The 16257-nt window shown below is 42.0% G+C and overlaps 1 protein-coding gene across 1 annotated transcript in view; it reads left to right on the top strand.

The window, feature by feature from the left end:
* The window catches only part of igf2bp1 (insulin-like growth factor 2 mRNA binding protein 1), a 49144-nt gene extending 32890 nt beyond the window's left edge, over positions 1-16254 (top strand). The window contains exons 3-15 of the mRNA XM_084926879.1: positions 559-607; positions 2401-2452; positions 5885-5948; positions 6270-6563; positions 6861-6995; positions 7111-7233; positions 7401-7536; positions 7771-7893; positions 8018-8134; positions 8345-8419; positions 8529-8660; positions 8775-8888; positions 9653-16254. Of these exons, the coding sequence (XP_084783005.1) occupies positions 559-607; positions 2401-2452; positions 5885-5948; positions 6270-6563; positions 6861-6995; positions 7111-7233; positions 7401-7536; positions 7771-7893; positions 8018-8134; positions 8345-8419; positions 8529-8660; positions 8775-8888; positions 9653-9808 (1570 nt within the window). The 3' untranslated portion in view covers positions 9809-16254. The remainder of the gene's footprint in view (positions 1-558; positions 608-2400; positions 2453-5884; positions 5949-6269; positions 6564-6860; positions 6996-7110; positions 7234-7400; positions 7537-7770; positions 7894-8017; positions 8135-8344; positions 8420-8528; positions 8661-8774; positions 8889-9652) is intronic.
* The last annotated feature ends 3 nt before the right edge of the window (positions 16255-16257 follow it).

The following is a 16257-nucleotide window of genomic DNA, read 5'->3' as shown; positions in this document are numbered from 1 at the left end:
CACCATCCATTTTCTTAACCACTCAGCTGGTTTAGGCTCATTTTTGCAATAGGGTCCATGCCCTCTGTCGTAGGGCAGGAGGCAGGGTACACCCTGGACAGGTCGTCAGTCTGTTGTAGGTCACCACAGTGTTGTAGAGAAACCTAACTGTTCGCTGCTAGAACAGCAAATGTGCATCTTTAGATCTGTAGCTCACAGGGCTTGTTTCTAAGTGATATAAACTTCTTCATCTGAACTAATAATAGCAAAGAAGGTTGGTGCACTGTTTTGGTTTAGTGTTGGACCAAAAGGCTATCTTGCTTTCATCACCTGTTTGTCACTCAGGACACGTTCTGGCTTCATTCAGCAGCTGCTTCTTCCTGTCACTCTCTTGTATCTCTGAGTTACACACACGCACGCATACACACGCACGCATACACACGCACGCATACACACACACACACACACACACACCCTTCAAACATAAGCATTATTTCATTCTCTTGAAACTTTTAAAAGCTTCTTTCTGTTTGCAAAGCGTTAATATTTCCTTAAATCCTCCTCTTCTTCTCTCCACAGAACCAGGAAACTCCAGATCAGAAACATTCCACCTCACCTGCAGTGGGAGGTTAGTTCCCATTTCCTTTATTTTTTTAAAGGTTATAACGTACAAATTTTACGGCTGAGACTTCAGATGGTCACATCACATTACAAATACGTTGCTTGCATATGTGTAAACTGTTGCCCAGGTAAAAGTGAAATAGTGTGTGCAAAATGGCCACTACTTTCTCTCCCATCCAAGCCAGCTTGGCTGCGTTAAGCAGGGATTTTAGACAAAAGTGATGTTTATATTTTTTATTGTTTTGTTAATGTTCCAGGTGCTTTAACACAGGGCAAAAAAAAAAAAAAATTGAAACAGGAGTCGTAGGTTCGAGTCCCGACTGGGTCTGTATGAAGTAAGATTCCTAGGCTAGACTCCCCCCATGCTAACCAAGCCTACCTCAGACATGCCCGGATTAACAATGTCTGTGTCAGGTGACCCTAATGAGAAGTGGGCTACTGGAGCAAGAAGGCATAGGTGGGAAAGAGACGAAAATAGGGCACTGTTGGAATGCTACATGAATAGGATGAGGTAGGCGAGTGGCTCCTGGAGATCCCAGGAACAACATCTAAGATCTCTGTGCAGAAGAGCGCAGTCGTAGGAACAGCTAAGATACTGTGCCGAACCCTCAGGCTCCCAGACCTCTGGTGGAGACCCTAGCTTGAAGGATATATATGTGTGTATATAATGCAAACAGAAATGGAATGGAAAGACGAGTGCAGAAGGCACTTTTAGGGCAAAACTACAGACTTTTCTTCCCCTGTTAGGCTTTAAATCTGTTGATTCATCAAACATGACTGACTACAGAAGAATGGAAAGTGGAAGGATCACTGTTCCCTACATTTGGTGTGTAGCTCTGTGCACTTTCATTGTTTTTGTGAGGGTGTGGCACACCCGTCTGCCTCTTCTGGCAAGCGAGCGCCTGTGGGAGTGGCTCCGTGTGTGCATGTGCGTATGTGTGCGTGAATACGAGCCAGACTTCTGCCTTTGTCCACGTGAGGGCAACGTCTCAATGCAAAGTTGACTGAAACGTGCTTTAAATCAACCTTAATAAACATCCAGAATTTACAGGCGCGCATGATTTAACCTTAGAATCACAGTTTTTGGGGTCAGGCATTTACAACATCATCATCTATCTATGAATGTAAAATAATGAAAGTTCAGTAAGTATGTTGGGTTTAATAGTTTTCTGTTAATACATTTAAGTTGAAAAATTTCAAAGGGAAAAAAAAACAATCCAGCTTTATCCTGGTTAGAGGATTTAGAGCTTTAAGTTTGTGCAAATATGTGAATGTCTGTCTTTGGGGTGGAGTTGGGGAATCATGATGACTCGTTTGCTTTTAAATCTCCTCAATTATTACTGGTGTGATCTCAGGTTATATTTACATGTTTAACATTTGTAGCTGATTGTCCAGCAGCCTCATTTTATTTCTCTCTCAATCTTTTTCTGCTAAATTTATCTTGATTTTTCACAGAAGTTAAAACAAAGTAATTTTGTTGTCAAAGAGTGACCAGCTGAGTGGTGTTATTCTTCGTTTATTGTGTCTTTTGCTCCTGAGCTGACTCTTTAGGTGGTTTGATATAAGGTCAAGTCCAGGATGTTGGAATATTTCCTGCAGACCTGTCACCAAACACATAAATGATGGAATATCTTATTTAAGTGAATGCGTGTCTTATATTACTCTACACATATGTTTGTCAAATAATCATTTGTGCTAACAAAAAGATGTTTTTGAATTGAATGACATTGTCTAGGATTTCCTTAAAATGGTTTTGTGCTGGGATTTTATAGTGTTCCCTTCTCTCCGTCTCTCCATCAGGTGCTGGATGGACTCTTGGGCCAGTGTGGAACCGTAGAAAACTGTGAACAAGGTGAGATCTCAATAAACTTGAAGCACATTTTATTTTAGTACTTGTTACTTATGGTTTTTATCTCCCACATGTGTCATTATATAAAAATATCTGGCAGTTAAATTGCCGACTTCTCCTTTTGCGCTGTTGTTGGACAGCATAATGCTTTGCTGACACCTAGTGGCAGCACATTGGTAACTGCAGCTCAGCTGAGCAAGTTTGTGGTGAAAGTGAACCACCAAAAACCTTTTGGCAAACAGGTTTCTGCAGCGTATTTGCAGGTTTGATTTGGCACAGTTCTTTGACCTGGTGTTAAATCAGAGTTTAGACTTTACAGTCGCTCCTAATCTCAAACCAATGATGTAAGGTGAATGTGCACCGTGGATTCACAAGATACTTTCACTTGGCCCTCATCTTAAACCCACTGGTTCAGTTACATTTATTTTATATTTTCACCATAAATTATTCAAATGAATAATTACTATTATCTTTTAAAGATTTTTACTAGAGCTCAGGGCGTTCCTATCAATGATCCAATGCTCAAAAGATATTTGATTAATTCAGATTGTCACATTTTACATGATAGCGTTCAGTGTTGTGGTGTGAAAACCAGTGATTTGATCAAAGTGGTAGGTTATTGTTAATGATCTCTTGATTATTGTAATTAATCAAATCTTTGCTTCAATTGTTTAAAAAGTGGGCAAAGAGAAAAGCTTTTTTTTAATGATGATGATGTAGAAGTCCAGTTAACACCTTCCACACAGATTAAACCCCTGCATCATCACTTTTTGAATTCTCAAGCACACTACCAATATATTATTATTATTATTATTGTTATTTATTACAAGCCATCAGTTCTTGGACATTAGTGAGAACAAGTAGATCTAGCAGGAATGTCACTGTTGAGGTACTCCATGGGACAGAAGTAGAAAATGCTGGCAGTATCATATAACCGACTGGCTAACTGTGGATATTAATCACTGATTCAATTTGAGGCTGGACCAGACAGCATGCTATTGATCCATAAACCTTAGAGTATGCGGTGCATGGAAAAAAGCACAGCAACTCTTTCTGCATTAGCTGTTGGTAACATATATTCTGATCTTCATCTACAGTACCTTATAGTTACAGCCATATTATGAAAACATTAACCTGTGTGTTAGTGATGCACAGTTACACCTGTACTCACTGCAGACACTTTTTTTGGATGCTTGTTATTTCCATGATTTAAGATGAGATACTCGAGTTATTCCAAAAGTTCAGGAATGACTGCGGGTGCCAATATTCATGCTTTAGAACAGCGGTCCCCAACCCCCGGGCCTCGGACCTGTACCGGTCCGTGAGTCGTTTGGTACCGGGCCGCGAGAGTTGAGGCTCAGGTGTGAAATATATGGTTTTCAGGGTTTTTATCGGTTTTCAGCGTTATTTTGTTATCGTTTTTATCGTTAACTCGGTTTTCCTGGGTCTTTTCACGTGTGTTATGAATAAATCTTCTTTTTTCGGTACCGGTACTAGTTTTATTTTGTCGTATTTATCCGCGACACCTTAAAGGCCGGTCCGTGAAAATATTGTCGGGCTTTAACCAGTCCGTGGCGCAAAAAAGGTTGGAGACCGCTGCTTTAGAAAGCATATCTAGGATTGAGTCATTCAGTTAGAGTACACAAAAAGGCTTCTGTCTTCTAAACCATTTTGGTGTTTAGTTGTTTTTAAAGAGAACCGTAACTCTCTGTGATGTGCTTTTTAAATGTAGTAGCAAAACACAAAAAACCTTCCTGTAGCTGTCAGATGAGCAGAGATGGTGTATGACCGTGATGATTAAGGGGTGTTTTTCTTTCTATGTGTTACATGAGCTAGTACATGAAGTGGATACTTTGTTCTATTCGGTTCAGTTTTATTTAATTATACAGCACCAAATCACCACAACAGTTGTCTCAAGGTGCCCTATATTGTAAGGTAGACCCTACAATAATGCATAATGAGAAAAACCCAACAATCAGATGACCCCCTTTGAGTAAGCGCTTTGGCGACAGTAGGAAGGAAAAACTCCCTTTTAACAGGAAGAAACCTCCGGCAGAACCAGGCTCAGGGAGGGGCGGCCAGAGAGAGCCAGAGATTAATAACAAGTGTGATTCAGTGCAGAGAGGTCTATTAACACATAGTGAGTGAGAAAGGTGACTGAAGAAGAAATACTAAACCTATTGCAGCATAACTAAGGGAGGATTCAGGGTCACCTGATCCAACTATATGCTTTAGCAAAAAGGAAAGTTTTAAGCCTAATCTTAAAAGTAGAGATAGTGTCTGTCTCCTGAATCCAAACTGGAAGCTGGTTCCACAGAAGAGGGGCCTGAAAACTGAAGGCTCTGCCTCCCATTCTACTGTTAAATACTCTAAAAGTAGCTGTAGATTAAAGCACATTTTCACAATTTGGGCTTTTGGTGTGTTTGAGTGTGCGGGCCACAGATTTTGTTAAACCCTGCCTCAGAGAGAAGGCTCAGGATTGCTTAAGTAAACTTTCCAGCACCAGATGCTAAATAACTAGTAATACAGTGGTCCCTGGTTTATCGCGGGAGTTACCTTCTAAAAATAACGTGATAAGTAAAATCCGCGAAGTAGCCAACTTTATTTTTTACAATTATCATAGATGTTTTAAGGCTGTAAAATGACTCACTATATGCTTCATACACTCTTACAGACAGGCATGAACATTTTCACACTTTTCTCTCTTGTTTAAACACTCAAACCTTCGTAGAAAAATAAGCCCAGTATTACAGAATGAAACCAAAGGAACCCACAGGTGCCTTTGACAGTGCAAAATGTTTAGTTGACATTGCCGTGTTTGTTGGGGAGAAAATTTACAAACATCCGGTACAGCACTTCAGAGTCACACTGCTAGCAATCAAAGATTTACGTACATTTGACAAGCTGAACTCATTCTGTACTGGACAGGGGACACGGCAGGAGATTGACTGACAATGGGCTACAGCCGATCAGGACACACAACACAATGCGCCAAAAAAAAAAAAAAATCCCCGAAACAGCGAGGCTGTGAAAGGTGAACCACGATATAGCAAAGGACCACTGTAAATGACTGATTAATGTATGTTTTCACCCCTTTATGTAATGTTTTTTGTACAGTCACATTGTAAGTGGCCAAACTTACCTGTTTAAATGCAGTTAGGCTAGTGCAAAAAGTATAGTTCTGCCAATGATAAATATCCATGTTGACCTAGGAGCTTGTAATCACCCATGTCCACCAGTAATAAAGCAATAAATATGTCATTGAATACACATGAAAAAGTAGTTTTTGATGACAAAAGCACACGTGCACTCTAGAACGCTCTGAGAGACGTGCACTAATGTGTCACACACATCAGTCAGTCAGCGAGGATGCTGTTTAACCTGTTAATGAAACAAGTTACAATGTATTCAGTCTTCCTCTTTTCTTTCTTTCAGTCAACACAGATAGTGAGACCGCAGTGGTTAATGTTACCTATGCAACCCGGGAACAAGCCAGGCAGTAAGTTGCTTATCTTAATATTTTTCCATCTCTTGTTCTTTCCACAGTCTTTTGAATTTTGGTCCATTTTGTGTATAACAAACCGCTGAGGTGTGTGTGAAAAGTTGAGTCATGACTTTGTGTAGCATTTGTTGCATCTACCTGCAAAGAGTCTGTTGTTATGCTCTAATTAATTATGTATTGTATATATATTTATATATGTATGTATATGTTTGTTGCGGTGACCTCTTAAAATTGTGCCGTGTCGATAATCAAATACTTTTAATGAAAAAAAGTATGTAAAAGTAAATATGACTTACTGCTGCTGTGCTGGGTCCTCAGAGCCATCCAGAAGCTGAATGGATACCAGTTTGAAAACAATGCCCTGCGTGTCTCCTACATCCCCGATGAAACCTCTGAACTGGAGGGAGGCCAGCGGGGGCCTGATAACGGCCGGCGACCTGGCTACGGGCCCCGGGGCGGACCCCGCGGTGGGTCCCCAAATTCTGGGATGCCCTCCAAACCTCCACATGCCGACATCCCTCTGAGACTGCTGGTGCCCACACAGTACGTCGGCGCAATCATCGGCAAGGAAGGAGCCACCATTCGTAACATCACCAAGCAGACACAGAGCAAGTGGGTAACAGTGTGATGGGTTTATTTCACACTTAATGTATGATCTGTAAGATAGTTTGATGGATGGACGACAGCATTCTGATATGAAACCTTTTCCTAAACACTCCAGATTAAATTTATGATTTTAAATGCTCAAATTTAAAAGTTTGATATCTATTGCTCTTATGAAAGCAGATTTTTCTTTCTAACTGTATCGAGACACTCTGGTTCTTGTTAAAAAAAATGCTTTTGAGCTTTTTCCCTGTGTCAGAATTGACATACACAATTCCATGTGTGTATTTCTTTCTGTTGCTGCAGGATTGACGTCCACCGCAAGGAGAATGCGGGTGCTGCTGAGAAGCCCATCAGCATTCACTCTACCCCTGAGGGCTGCTCAGCCGCCTGTCGCATGATCCTGGACATCATGCACCAGGAGGCCAAAGACACTAAGACGTAAGTTATCGTAGTGATCCAGCACGGTAACAACCTAATGCAGTAAAACTGATCCTGGAGCTGATGAGTTCTCTATAGCAGCAAGCATGAAAATAACAGTGGGTTCCACTTGCAGTGCTGATGAGGTCCCTCTGAAGATCATGGCTCACAACAACTTTGTTGGGCGGCTGATTGGGAAAGAGGGACGCAACCTGAAGAAAATTGAGCAGGACACGGATACCAAGATCACCATTTCCCCGTAAGACACACACACACTAACTTGTGGTTGTGTATTAGCTGAGGTGAATGATTTATTGATTTAAAGCACAGAAAGACGCCTCACTGCAGCTCACCCATGAGCGGCTAAATTTCTAGTTGAGCCACATCAGTGAGTAACACCTCGCCGTGTGCCGTCTCTGTGTGCAGTCTCCAGGACCTGACGCTGTATAATCCAGAGAGAACCATCACAGTTAAAGGCTCCATCGAAGCCTGCTGTCAGGCTGAGGTGGAGATCATGAAGAAGGTCAGAGAGGCTTACGAGAACGACATCGCAGCGATGAATGTGAGTGCACGCGCACAGAAAACTGGAGGGGAGCACAGCGACGGACTTTGAACTCTGTGAACTTATAATAGCAATATGATGGCGAGGCTGTTTGAATCGTATTCAAATAATGTCAGTAGTACAGCACAAGTACGAGATATGTGCTTTTTTTCTTTGTGTTGGTTCAACACTAGAACCAGCCCACCTATTGTAACTGTCATTGCGGTTTCTTACCTACGCTGTCCTTCTCTGCAGCAACAGACACATCTGATCCCTGGCCTTAACCTGGGTGCTCTGGGCCTTTTCCCTTCTTCCTCCAATATGCCCCCACCACCACCTGGAAATGCAGTTGGTGGCACCCCCTACGGCTGCTTTGGGGTAAGATTACCTGAGAGATCAGCTGATTATAGTTTTCTTTCTTTTTTCTTTTTAAAAGACTGTTGCTATTTATTTAATGGGATTTTCTTGGCTTTGTTTTTTGTTTTTTTGTTTTTTTTTTCAGGCTCCAGAACAGGAGACGGTCCATGTTTACATCCCAGCACAGGCGGTGGGAGCAATCATTGGAAAGAAAGGACAGCACATCAAACAGCTGAGCCGCTTTGCTGGAGCCTCCATTAAGGTGTGTTAATAAACTCAGATGCATCTTGTAAACACTTTTCAGGGGAAAAATACTTTGTTTGCATCTGCAGAAAGGTATTTTGAAAATACTAATATTTCCTTTTCCAAATACTGCTAGATGGTGAGGACTCCAGAGCATTTACACTTCTACTTAGATTTGATCAAACCAAACACTGAGGTTTGAATAATGTATTTCTTGTATCTCCTTCAGATTGCACCAGCTGAATCTCCAGACTCCAAAATGAGGATGGTGATTGTGACAGGACCCCCTGAGGCTCAGTTTAAGGTAATCACTGACAGTCATTTACCTCTTTTGTTTGACATAATATCCCTGGTTGGTGGAACAACTTGTTGTTGAAAAGTGTTAACCTTCTTTTGTTTGCCCTCTCCTCCAGGCTCAGGGCAGAATCTATGGCAAACTGAAGGAAGAGAACTTCTTTGGGCCAAAGGAAGAAGTCAAACTTGAGACTCACATCAAGATGGCAGCTGCTGCTGCAGGAAGAGTGATTGGCAAGGGAGGCAAGACGGTAAGCCACAAAAACGTATACCTTGGTCTACTTCCAGTAGTAACATATTCTGCACATCAGGGTGCTTTAAGTAAGGACTGTTGCTGCCGCACTAACCAAGTCTCGTGTCTCCAGGTGAATGAGCTGCAAAACCTGACAGCAGCTGAGGTGGTGGTTCCCAGAGAACAGACACCTGATGAAAACGACCAGGTCATCGTCAAGATCAATGGGCATTTCTATGCTAGCCAGGTACACCTTTACTGTTTTGTAATGTGCTCATATATCATGTTCTCAACAAACTGTTCTATGGTTATAAACTATGAAGTATCACTACTGTTACAATGACCTTTGTAATGTGTCATTTTAATTGTTTTGACACATAATTAGGTCTCAGTTTTTGTTTGCAGGTATTTTTCTTTGACTCTCATAATCCAAAATGTGTGAGTGTGAGACAAATTCAGTGACCACTTCTAATTAGCAATGATGGGAAAAAAAGAAAAAACCTCTCTGATTGGTTGAAATTTGAACTCACATCTAGTTGGTGCTAATGGTTACTCAGTGCCCTGTTGCGTATTTAACACCTCATACATTATAACACATTCATGGCTTAGTCATATTTATTTTATTCAGCACTGTATGCTCGCTATGCTAAGCTATGTTAGCTTAGCTACCAAAAAGAGGTTAGCATTTATAAGTAGCTAATGGCATGTGATTGTCTTCCTGCATTTATGAGGTTAAGTATCTGTGCTAACATTGATTCATTTTAATGGTGCATATGTTCATGCTGCTGATACTCAGAAAGTTCATCTTCTTGTCATCCTTGATTGTCTAAAATATCATTTTTGTGTACTTGAATTTTTTCTTGATGCCTTCTAAAAACCTAAAATTGACCAAACTCTGAAGTCGCAGTTTTGTCTGCTATATTTAACGTGTTGCTAACTTTGTCTCCCTGCAGCGGGGGAAAAAGGCGTAACTTATGCAGCTCATCTTCTCAACTCTGCTCTGTCTCCTAGCTGGCCCAGAGAAAGATCAGAGACATTCTGACCCAGGTCAAACAGACACAGAAAAGCGGAGTTGGCATGGGCCCTGGCCCTCACTCACCGGGCTTCACAGAGATGGGCAGACCTACGCAGGGACTGACTCAGGACCACCAGCCACGCAGGAAGTGAGGGGTCCCCGCACCCTTCTCACATGCCGCGGGCCCCCTGCCTGACGGAAGGACAGACAGACAAATGCACGAACGGATAGACGGACGGATACATGAGAGCGACACCCGGACCCAGCGAGAGACAGGGAGAGATATAAAGAGGGAGAGAGTACGCCCAATAATCACAGAGAAAGACAAAGAACAAAGACGAATGAAATCAAAAAGATGAAACAAATAATAAAAAGAGGATTAAGAAAAAAGAAACAGAACAGAGATCAGATTCCAGGCCAGAAGAGAAACTGAGTGAGGATGGTGGGATGAGGGTAAGGAGGAACATGGAGAGGGAGAGAGAGGGTATAGTTTCCTCCTAGTGTGCCTCGGTATGGCTGCAGCCAGCTCCTCATCTGCTCTAACTTTATGGGATCCCACCCAGATAAGTCGAAACAACATGGCCGACTTTATTCTCCATGTATGGATGAAGCAACGCTATGGTGGGTTCCGATTTATAGCAGATCTGCCTTTCCCAGGCACACTAGCAGGTGCCTTCTTGTCCTATCGCCTCCAAGAGACCTCTCCAACCATCTGCAGTCAGTCCTATATTTTAAAGGTGGTTTTTTTTTTAACATAGAGATATATGTATAGAAATGTTTTATTCAGAGCTATTATTAATAGAATGCAGTGAGGTGGAGCTGGGAGAAGGAACAGGGGAACTGCTGTAGTGGCACAGGAGGATAGGTGCGGGGTTTGGCACTGCCTCGCCCGCCCCTAACCTACTGGCCAAATGAGAGCATAGAAGAGGGGCCGCAGATGTTAACACTGCTCTTTTAAAACCTTTCAGGATAGTAGAGAGATTAAAAGGAAAAAAGAGAAAATATGAGGTTGTAAATATATAATCTTCATGTAAATGTAAAAAAAAAAAAAAAAAAAAGCTGCGCCTGGCCGCCTTGCCTTTCCTCTTTAAAAAAACGAGGACGTCTTCTCTATTTTTCTTAGTCCCTTGCCTGTACTGTGTAGCATCATTTAGCCTACAATAAGGCTCGGGGCTGGGGAGGCACTGAAGATGCCCTTCCAATATTTAGCTATGTGGCGGAAGGCGCGGCAAGAGACAGTAACGGGAGTGGAGGTCGCAGCTGGTCCTGCAGTTCTATTGCAGCGGCTTAGCTCACGTGTTAGATTAAAAAAACAAAAAAAACCAACTGCCAGCAGCAGTGCTCGCTGGCGAGCGACCTGCACCCCAAACGGCATATTTTATATATATTATATATATATGATATGTGAGTTAGCCCGGCCCCTGGTGTGAATGTATTGACGGCTTTGCTTAACAAGTATGAGTAAGTGTGTCAGCGACAGACATTCTGCTCATTAAGTTTGTGCAGAAAGTCAAGGTCAGTCTCAGACGGAGAGTCGGGTGCTTCAGCCATCCCTGCGTTTTTTCTCTTAAATAAAAATGCCTTTAATGTCTGCAGTGATGAAGGCAGTCCGAGGCTGACCTTGGTCGAGCACGAAAAGCAAAGTCTTCCAAAGCTCCTTGCCTTGAGCTCAGCAATGGTAATATCGTTATGAAAGGGAGCAGCTTCCTCGTTCTCTCTCCCTGTCTGCTGAAGGCCTGTGGGCGGAGCCTCCAGACCCTGCCTGCGTATGATAATGAGGGGCGGGGTCGATGCTTGGACGCTCTCGCCAAGATTAGAACAGATTAGAAAAGAAAAAGAAAAAACCTACCTCAGGGTAAAGTTACCTCAGTATTCCTTTTTTTTGCTTGCTGGTCTTCTATATAATAGGAAAAAAATTGCTGAGAGTCCTGAATATTTTTTTATTTTTTTAAGAAAAAGTTTTTTTTTTTTTTTTAGGTATTGAGTTATGGCTTTGGTAGTTTTTTTTTCCTTTTTTGTGTTTTCTGGTGTGATGGTTGAATGAGTTCAGGATGACAAAGATGCTGTTTTCTTTTTTCCTAAGCGGAGAGAGATCGGTCTGCTGGTGTAGAGAAGAAACGGGTCCCATTTTTCCATCTTTTGGGGGGAAACATGCTCGGTCTTCCTGACGTGTGAGTGGAGCCTCTGTAGTCTGAAACAGAGAAATGGCCAAAAGGAGTTATGTTTAACTCGAGAGAGGATCCTCAAGTGCACATGGTGACCAAGCTCGCCACCGGGGTAATCGGATAACCTTTGTGTCATACCCCGTCCCTGTGGCTTCTGGCCTGCTGTGTGCCCTGAAATACCCTGCTCTCCTCGTCTTATTTTGACGACATTGCCACGAAGCGCCAAACATTATGAGACGGCTTTACAGACCTGCAATATTGGCATATGAAAATGCGACCTTTCTCACCTGGAGGTTGGGAATTTAAATATTAGCGGTCCACCTACAGAGTAGCTGTACTGTGTCAGGTGTTCTACTTACACACAGGAACTAGCTCTGACTTCTCTGAATGTGAATATTTATTACCTGTGCACTGACCGTGCCACCTCAGATGCTCCCTGTTGGCTACACGTGTGCTTGTTGTGTGTATGTGTGAATGCAGGCGCGTCTGTGTTCGCTGGTTTTAAATGTTCCTTTTTTTAAAGTCAGGGGATGTGGTTGGGTGATGTGGTTGAGGAAAAAATAAACAGATAAAAGTAGGATGAGAACCCAGTGGAGAAAATCCACAAATCTTGTAGAGGAAAAAGATGGGAGCTACAGCAACGCAGCTGGGATAATATTCTAACCTGTACATAACATGTTCGAAATGTGATCTCTAACCTTTTGTACTTTTGGAGAAAAAAAACTTAAAAATCAAAGTGGGAAAGAACCATCAGACAGAAAGGTTGCGCTTAGCCAAGTTGCGGAAGGACACTGCCAAATAACTGTCTTTTTAATGTCTTACCTGTGCTTGGTACAAGCTTAATCGGCTACCCCACCAGCTCATCAACAAACAGGGAAAAATCTATTCCACCTCGTCTGCGCTTGTATTTTTGCCCAGAGGCGCTAACGTCACAGCTCGACTCTGTTAAGTTTCCACCTCTTTCTAAACCACAGCGCTCCGTTCACAGCCACCAACATGCTATTCAGGATTCATCCCTCAGCCTGCGGGCTTTTGGAGTGGTTCGAACGACATTTTTTATTTTTCATTCTTATTTAGTACAGCAAGCTTTGTTTGGAAGTGACATCTGGGGACGTACTGTTGCACTAATCGATTAAATATTTCAGCAAACAACGGAAAACAACTGAGAACATCTGATGCAAATCTAAAAAAACAAAAACAGTGGAGGGTGAGGAGTCAGAGTTTTCTCCCTTATTGCTCTTTCACACCACGTTTTCATGCTTTGTCGTTGCTCTTCTGTCCTCTGGTAGAAGAGTGATTTTGGAGTGGGCGGGAATGTAAGGGTCCCTTGCCCTCTTGCGCTGGTCTCCATTGTGTTCGTTTTGCTCGCTTCTGTTCAAAAACGTTTTTCTTTATTTTTCCCAGAATCCACACTCTGAGTCTTTATTGGAAAATGGTTGAATTTCACCCCATCTTATTGTTTAGCTTTTTTAATGCAGAAATCTACAGCTACTTAATGAGACGAAGTACTAACATGTAGCTCAGTATGTCACAGTGACTGTGCCAAACAAACAGGAAGGGGCGGAGTCCAAAATGCAGTATAGAGCCACGTTAAGCAAATGAGCTCACTGAGAAGGACTTGAAGTATTTTAGAACTCGGGTGAAGTTTCACCTGAACCCTTCTTGTCTCGTTACAATAGAGACGACAGTACAGTTTGAACTGAGGCGCGCCCGTGCCGCTCGCCACGCCCCCGTGCCGCTCGCCACGCCCGCTCTGTAAGTAAGAATGTAGAAAGAATGGCTCACACAAATTGCAGCCGGAGACAGAGACAAAAATCATTTATTTCTTCATTTTCATCTGGTTTTCCTCTCTGTTCTGTTTTTTTGTTTTATTGCAATTTGAGTGATTGAGCCAATAAGTTGTATCAGCTAGTGGACAGAGTTTGGTAGTGAGAGGTGCCACGTGGTATAAAAACAGTATCATCGCCAGCACGCTAACATTTGAGTTAAAACCGACACGGTTTCTAACATTGTTTAAAGGACCATACCAGTGTTTCAGACATGTTTACCTGTTGCTTGTGTGCTTGTTATGGCTGACCATTTTCTACAACGTTTCCCCACTGGTTTCATTTCACTTTGATATAGAGCTCCAAGAAGAAAGGCAAACCTACTGACAAACAGTTATTTGGGGCATCCAAAAACATCCTCTCATAAGTCTAATATTCATAACAGTCCCTGTTCTTGTTATGACTTCTGGGCGAAGGTTTAGCTGTTTGCGCCACCTTTGCCCGTCTCTTGAGCAGGTAGATGGTGAAACCTCATGTGGCTTGTATGAATTAGTCACTGATGTCATTTTGTAACCTATAAAAGATTCAGCCCTAATATTGGTTCCAAAGTCACATATTTTCACAACTTACCAGAGCCAGAATTTTGCTTTTGTTTCTACGCGATCACAAAGTTGACGCTGTGGGCCAACAAAGCTAAACTGTGAGCTGAAAGAAGCTAAAATGCTCCTGGTGATGAGTCTTGGCTGTGTCACACGTAGTTATTTGAGTTACGCCTGTCGTACTTTAAACCCGGCATGCTTTAGAACATGGTCAGCACTGATGAGAAGCACACGCAGTAAACTGGCAAAACAGATCCTGACTGGTATTGCCCCTTTCCGACTGAAAGGAAATTCCGACTTGAGTAAACTTATCTTACCTGATCAAAAAACAGACAAAAGACGCACGCACACACACGCACACACGCGCACATACACACACTGACTCCAGGATGGGCAGAGTTTGCTCTAAAACAGCACAAACTCCTCCATGTTGTGTCCCTAACAACTCCCCACCTCTTACCCCTCTGTCCGTCAGCAGGAATGGGGCTTTGACAATTCAGAAACAGAATCTGACAGAGGGACTCCTTTCCCAAGAAGGAAACACAAACAAACAAACAAACAAACCTCTTGACACATAACTAGGAACGCTACCTCAAAACACAAGCAAACTCAGCTAGAAGATTGTCTCTTGTTGGTTTGTACAAAGAAAAAAGTAAGAGCGAGCAGTCAGACAACAAAGTGACAGTGTTTTAGTACCCCCCCCCGTTTTTTTCCCCCATTCTTGGACTTTATTAATTTATTTTTCAGCTTTTTGCAATTGTACCTCTTCAGCTTAGAGATGGGACTGTAAAAGTAAATGCAAAAAAAATAATAAAATAAAATAAAAAATACATGAATAAAAAAGAGAAAAAACACACACTCACTCTATGGACACATTGTGATGCAGGGTGACATGAGCCAGACGGGATGAAGATTTTCTTCATGTGTAGGGAGGAAGTGAGCCAGTCATAGCAGGGCGTCAACTTGTTGACCTGGGAAAGGTGTTTCAGTTAAACTGCTCAAAGCTACCGATGCTACTCACTAACCCTACTTCACATCACAGCTTAAGACAAACTTAATTTCTTCTGCTCGTCTCGCTCTGACCACACACTAAAATTACTCGTAACCCTCCCTCGGCTCTGCCCTGCTGCTCACCTCCCAAATCAAGGGGCACAACACCTATAACCATGTAATTATTTTGTTGATCTACCTCTTAGGAAAAGGAAAAAATAGATAAATGGTAAAAAAAAAAACTTTTGAAAAAGGACACAAAATAACTAAAAAAACAAACAAAAAAAGTCATTTGAAAGAAATATAGGTAAATAAATAACTGGGTAGTGGCATCTCCATATACTGTAGTGGATAGTCTATTAAAGGAAAAAAACGTACTTCTTCCAAAGATGATTTTGTTTTCTTTCTGCGTTCTGACTTGTATTTGAAATGGAATATTAAGGAAATTGGGAGATGGAAACTCTTGCCACCAATTTTTAATTTTCTTCTGTAACAACCCAGCATAAGAGATTTCTTTATCCAATTTGCATTTTATGTAGTTTGTTTCATTAAGCTTTCTTTAACTTCAAAATATTCTTTTGGTTGACTTTACATTTTTCTCTCTTCTTTATGACAGCAGATTGAATCTCTTGTGTTTGGGTGCATTTAGCATTTTCTTTCTCTCTGTGAAAAGCCTACATGAGTTAGTGCCCTGCAAGGACCTTCTATGCCGACTGATGATTTATTTTCAATTCCAATGAAAAGCAAAAGGACCTGTTGTTTTAGCTGATTATGTAGCTGCAGCTGGAAGGAGGGAGGTCCTCTGTACTGAGCTGGATCTAGAATAATCACATTTTGACCTAACCTCAAATTAATAAAAAAAACCCATCTCACTGTTGACTGCGCAGCCTGAGGCGACTCCTTGCTCATCAGGAGTGTCAGGTCTTCCCTCCTTCCAGCAGATGGCACCGTTGGTCTTTACAGTATATGGACTTTCACCTTCTGCCTGCCTGATTCCTTTAGTCGTCATCAACACTTGTTTTAAACTCCTTGTAAACAAAACAGAGCATAGATATGAATGTGTTATTAAAAGACGAGAGAA

Source organism: Perissodus microlepis, chromosome 4, assembly GCF_051167445.1.
Source record: "Perissodus microlepis isolate ML-2025 ecotype Zambia chromosome 4, ASM5116744v1, whole genome shotgun sequence".
Lineage (NCBI taxonomy): Eukaryota > Metazoa > Chordata > Actinopteri > Cichliformes > Cichlidae > Perissodus > Perissodus microlepis.
Note: the sequence above shows the minus strand (reverse complement) of the source record. Positions and strands in the feature narration are given on the sequence as shown.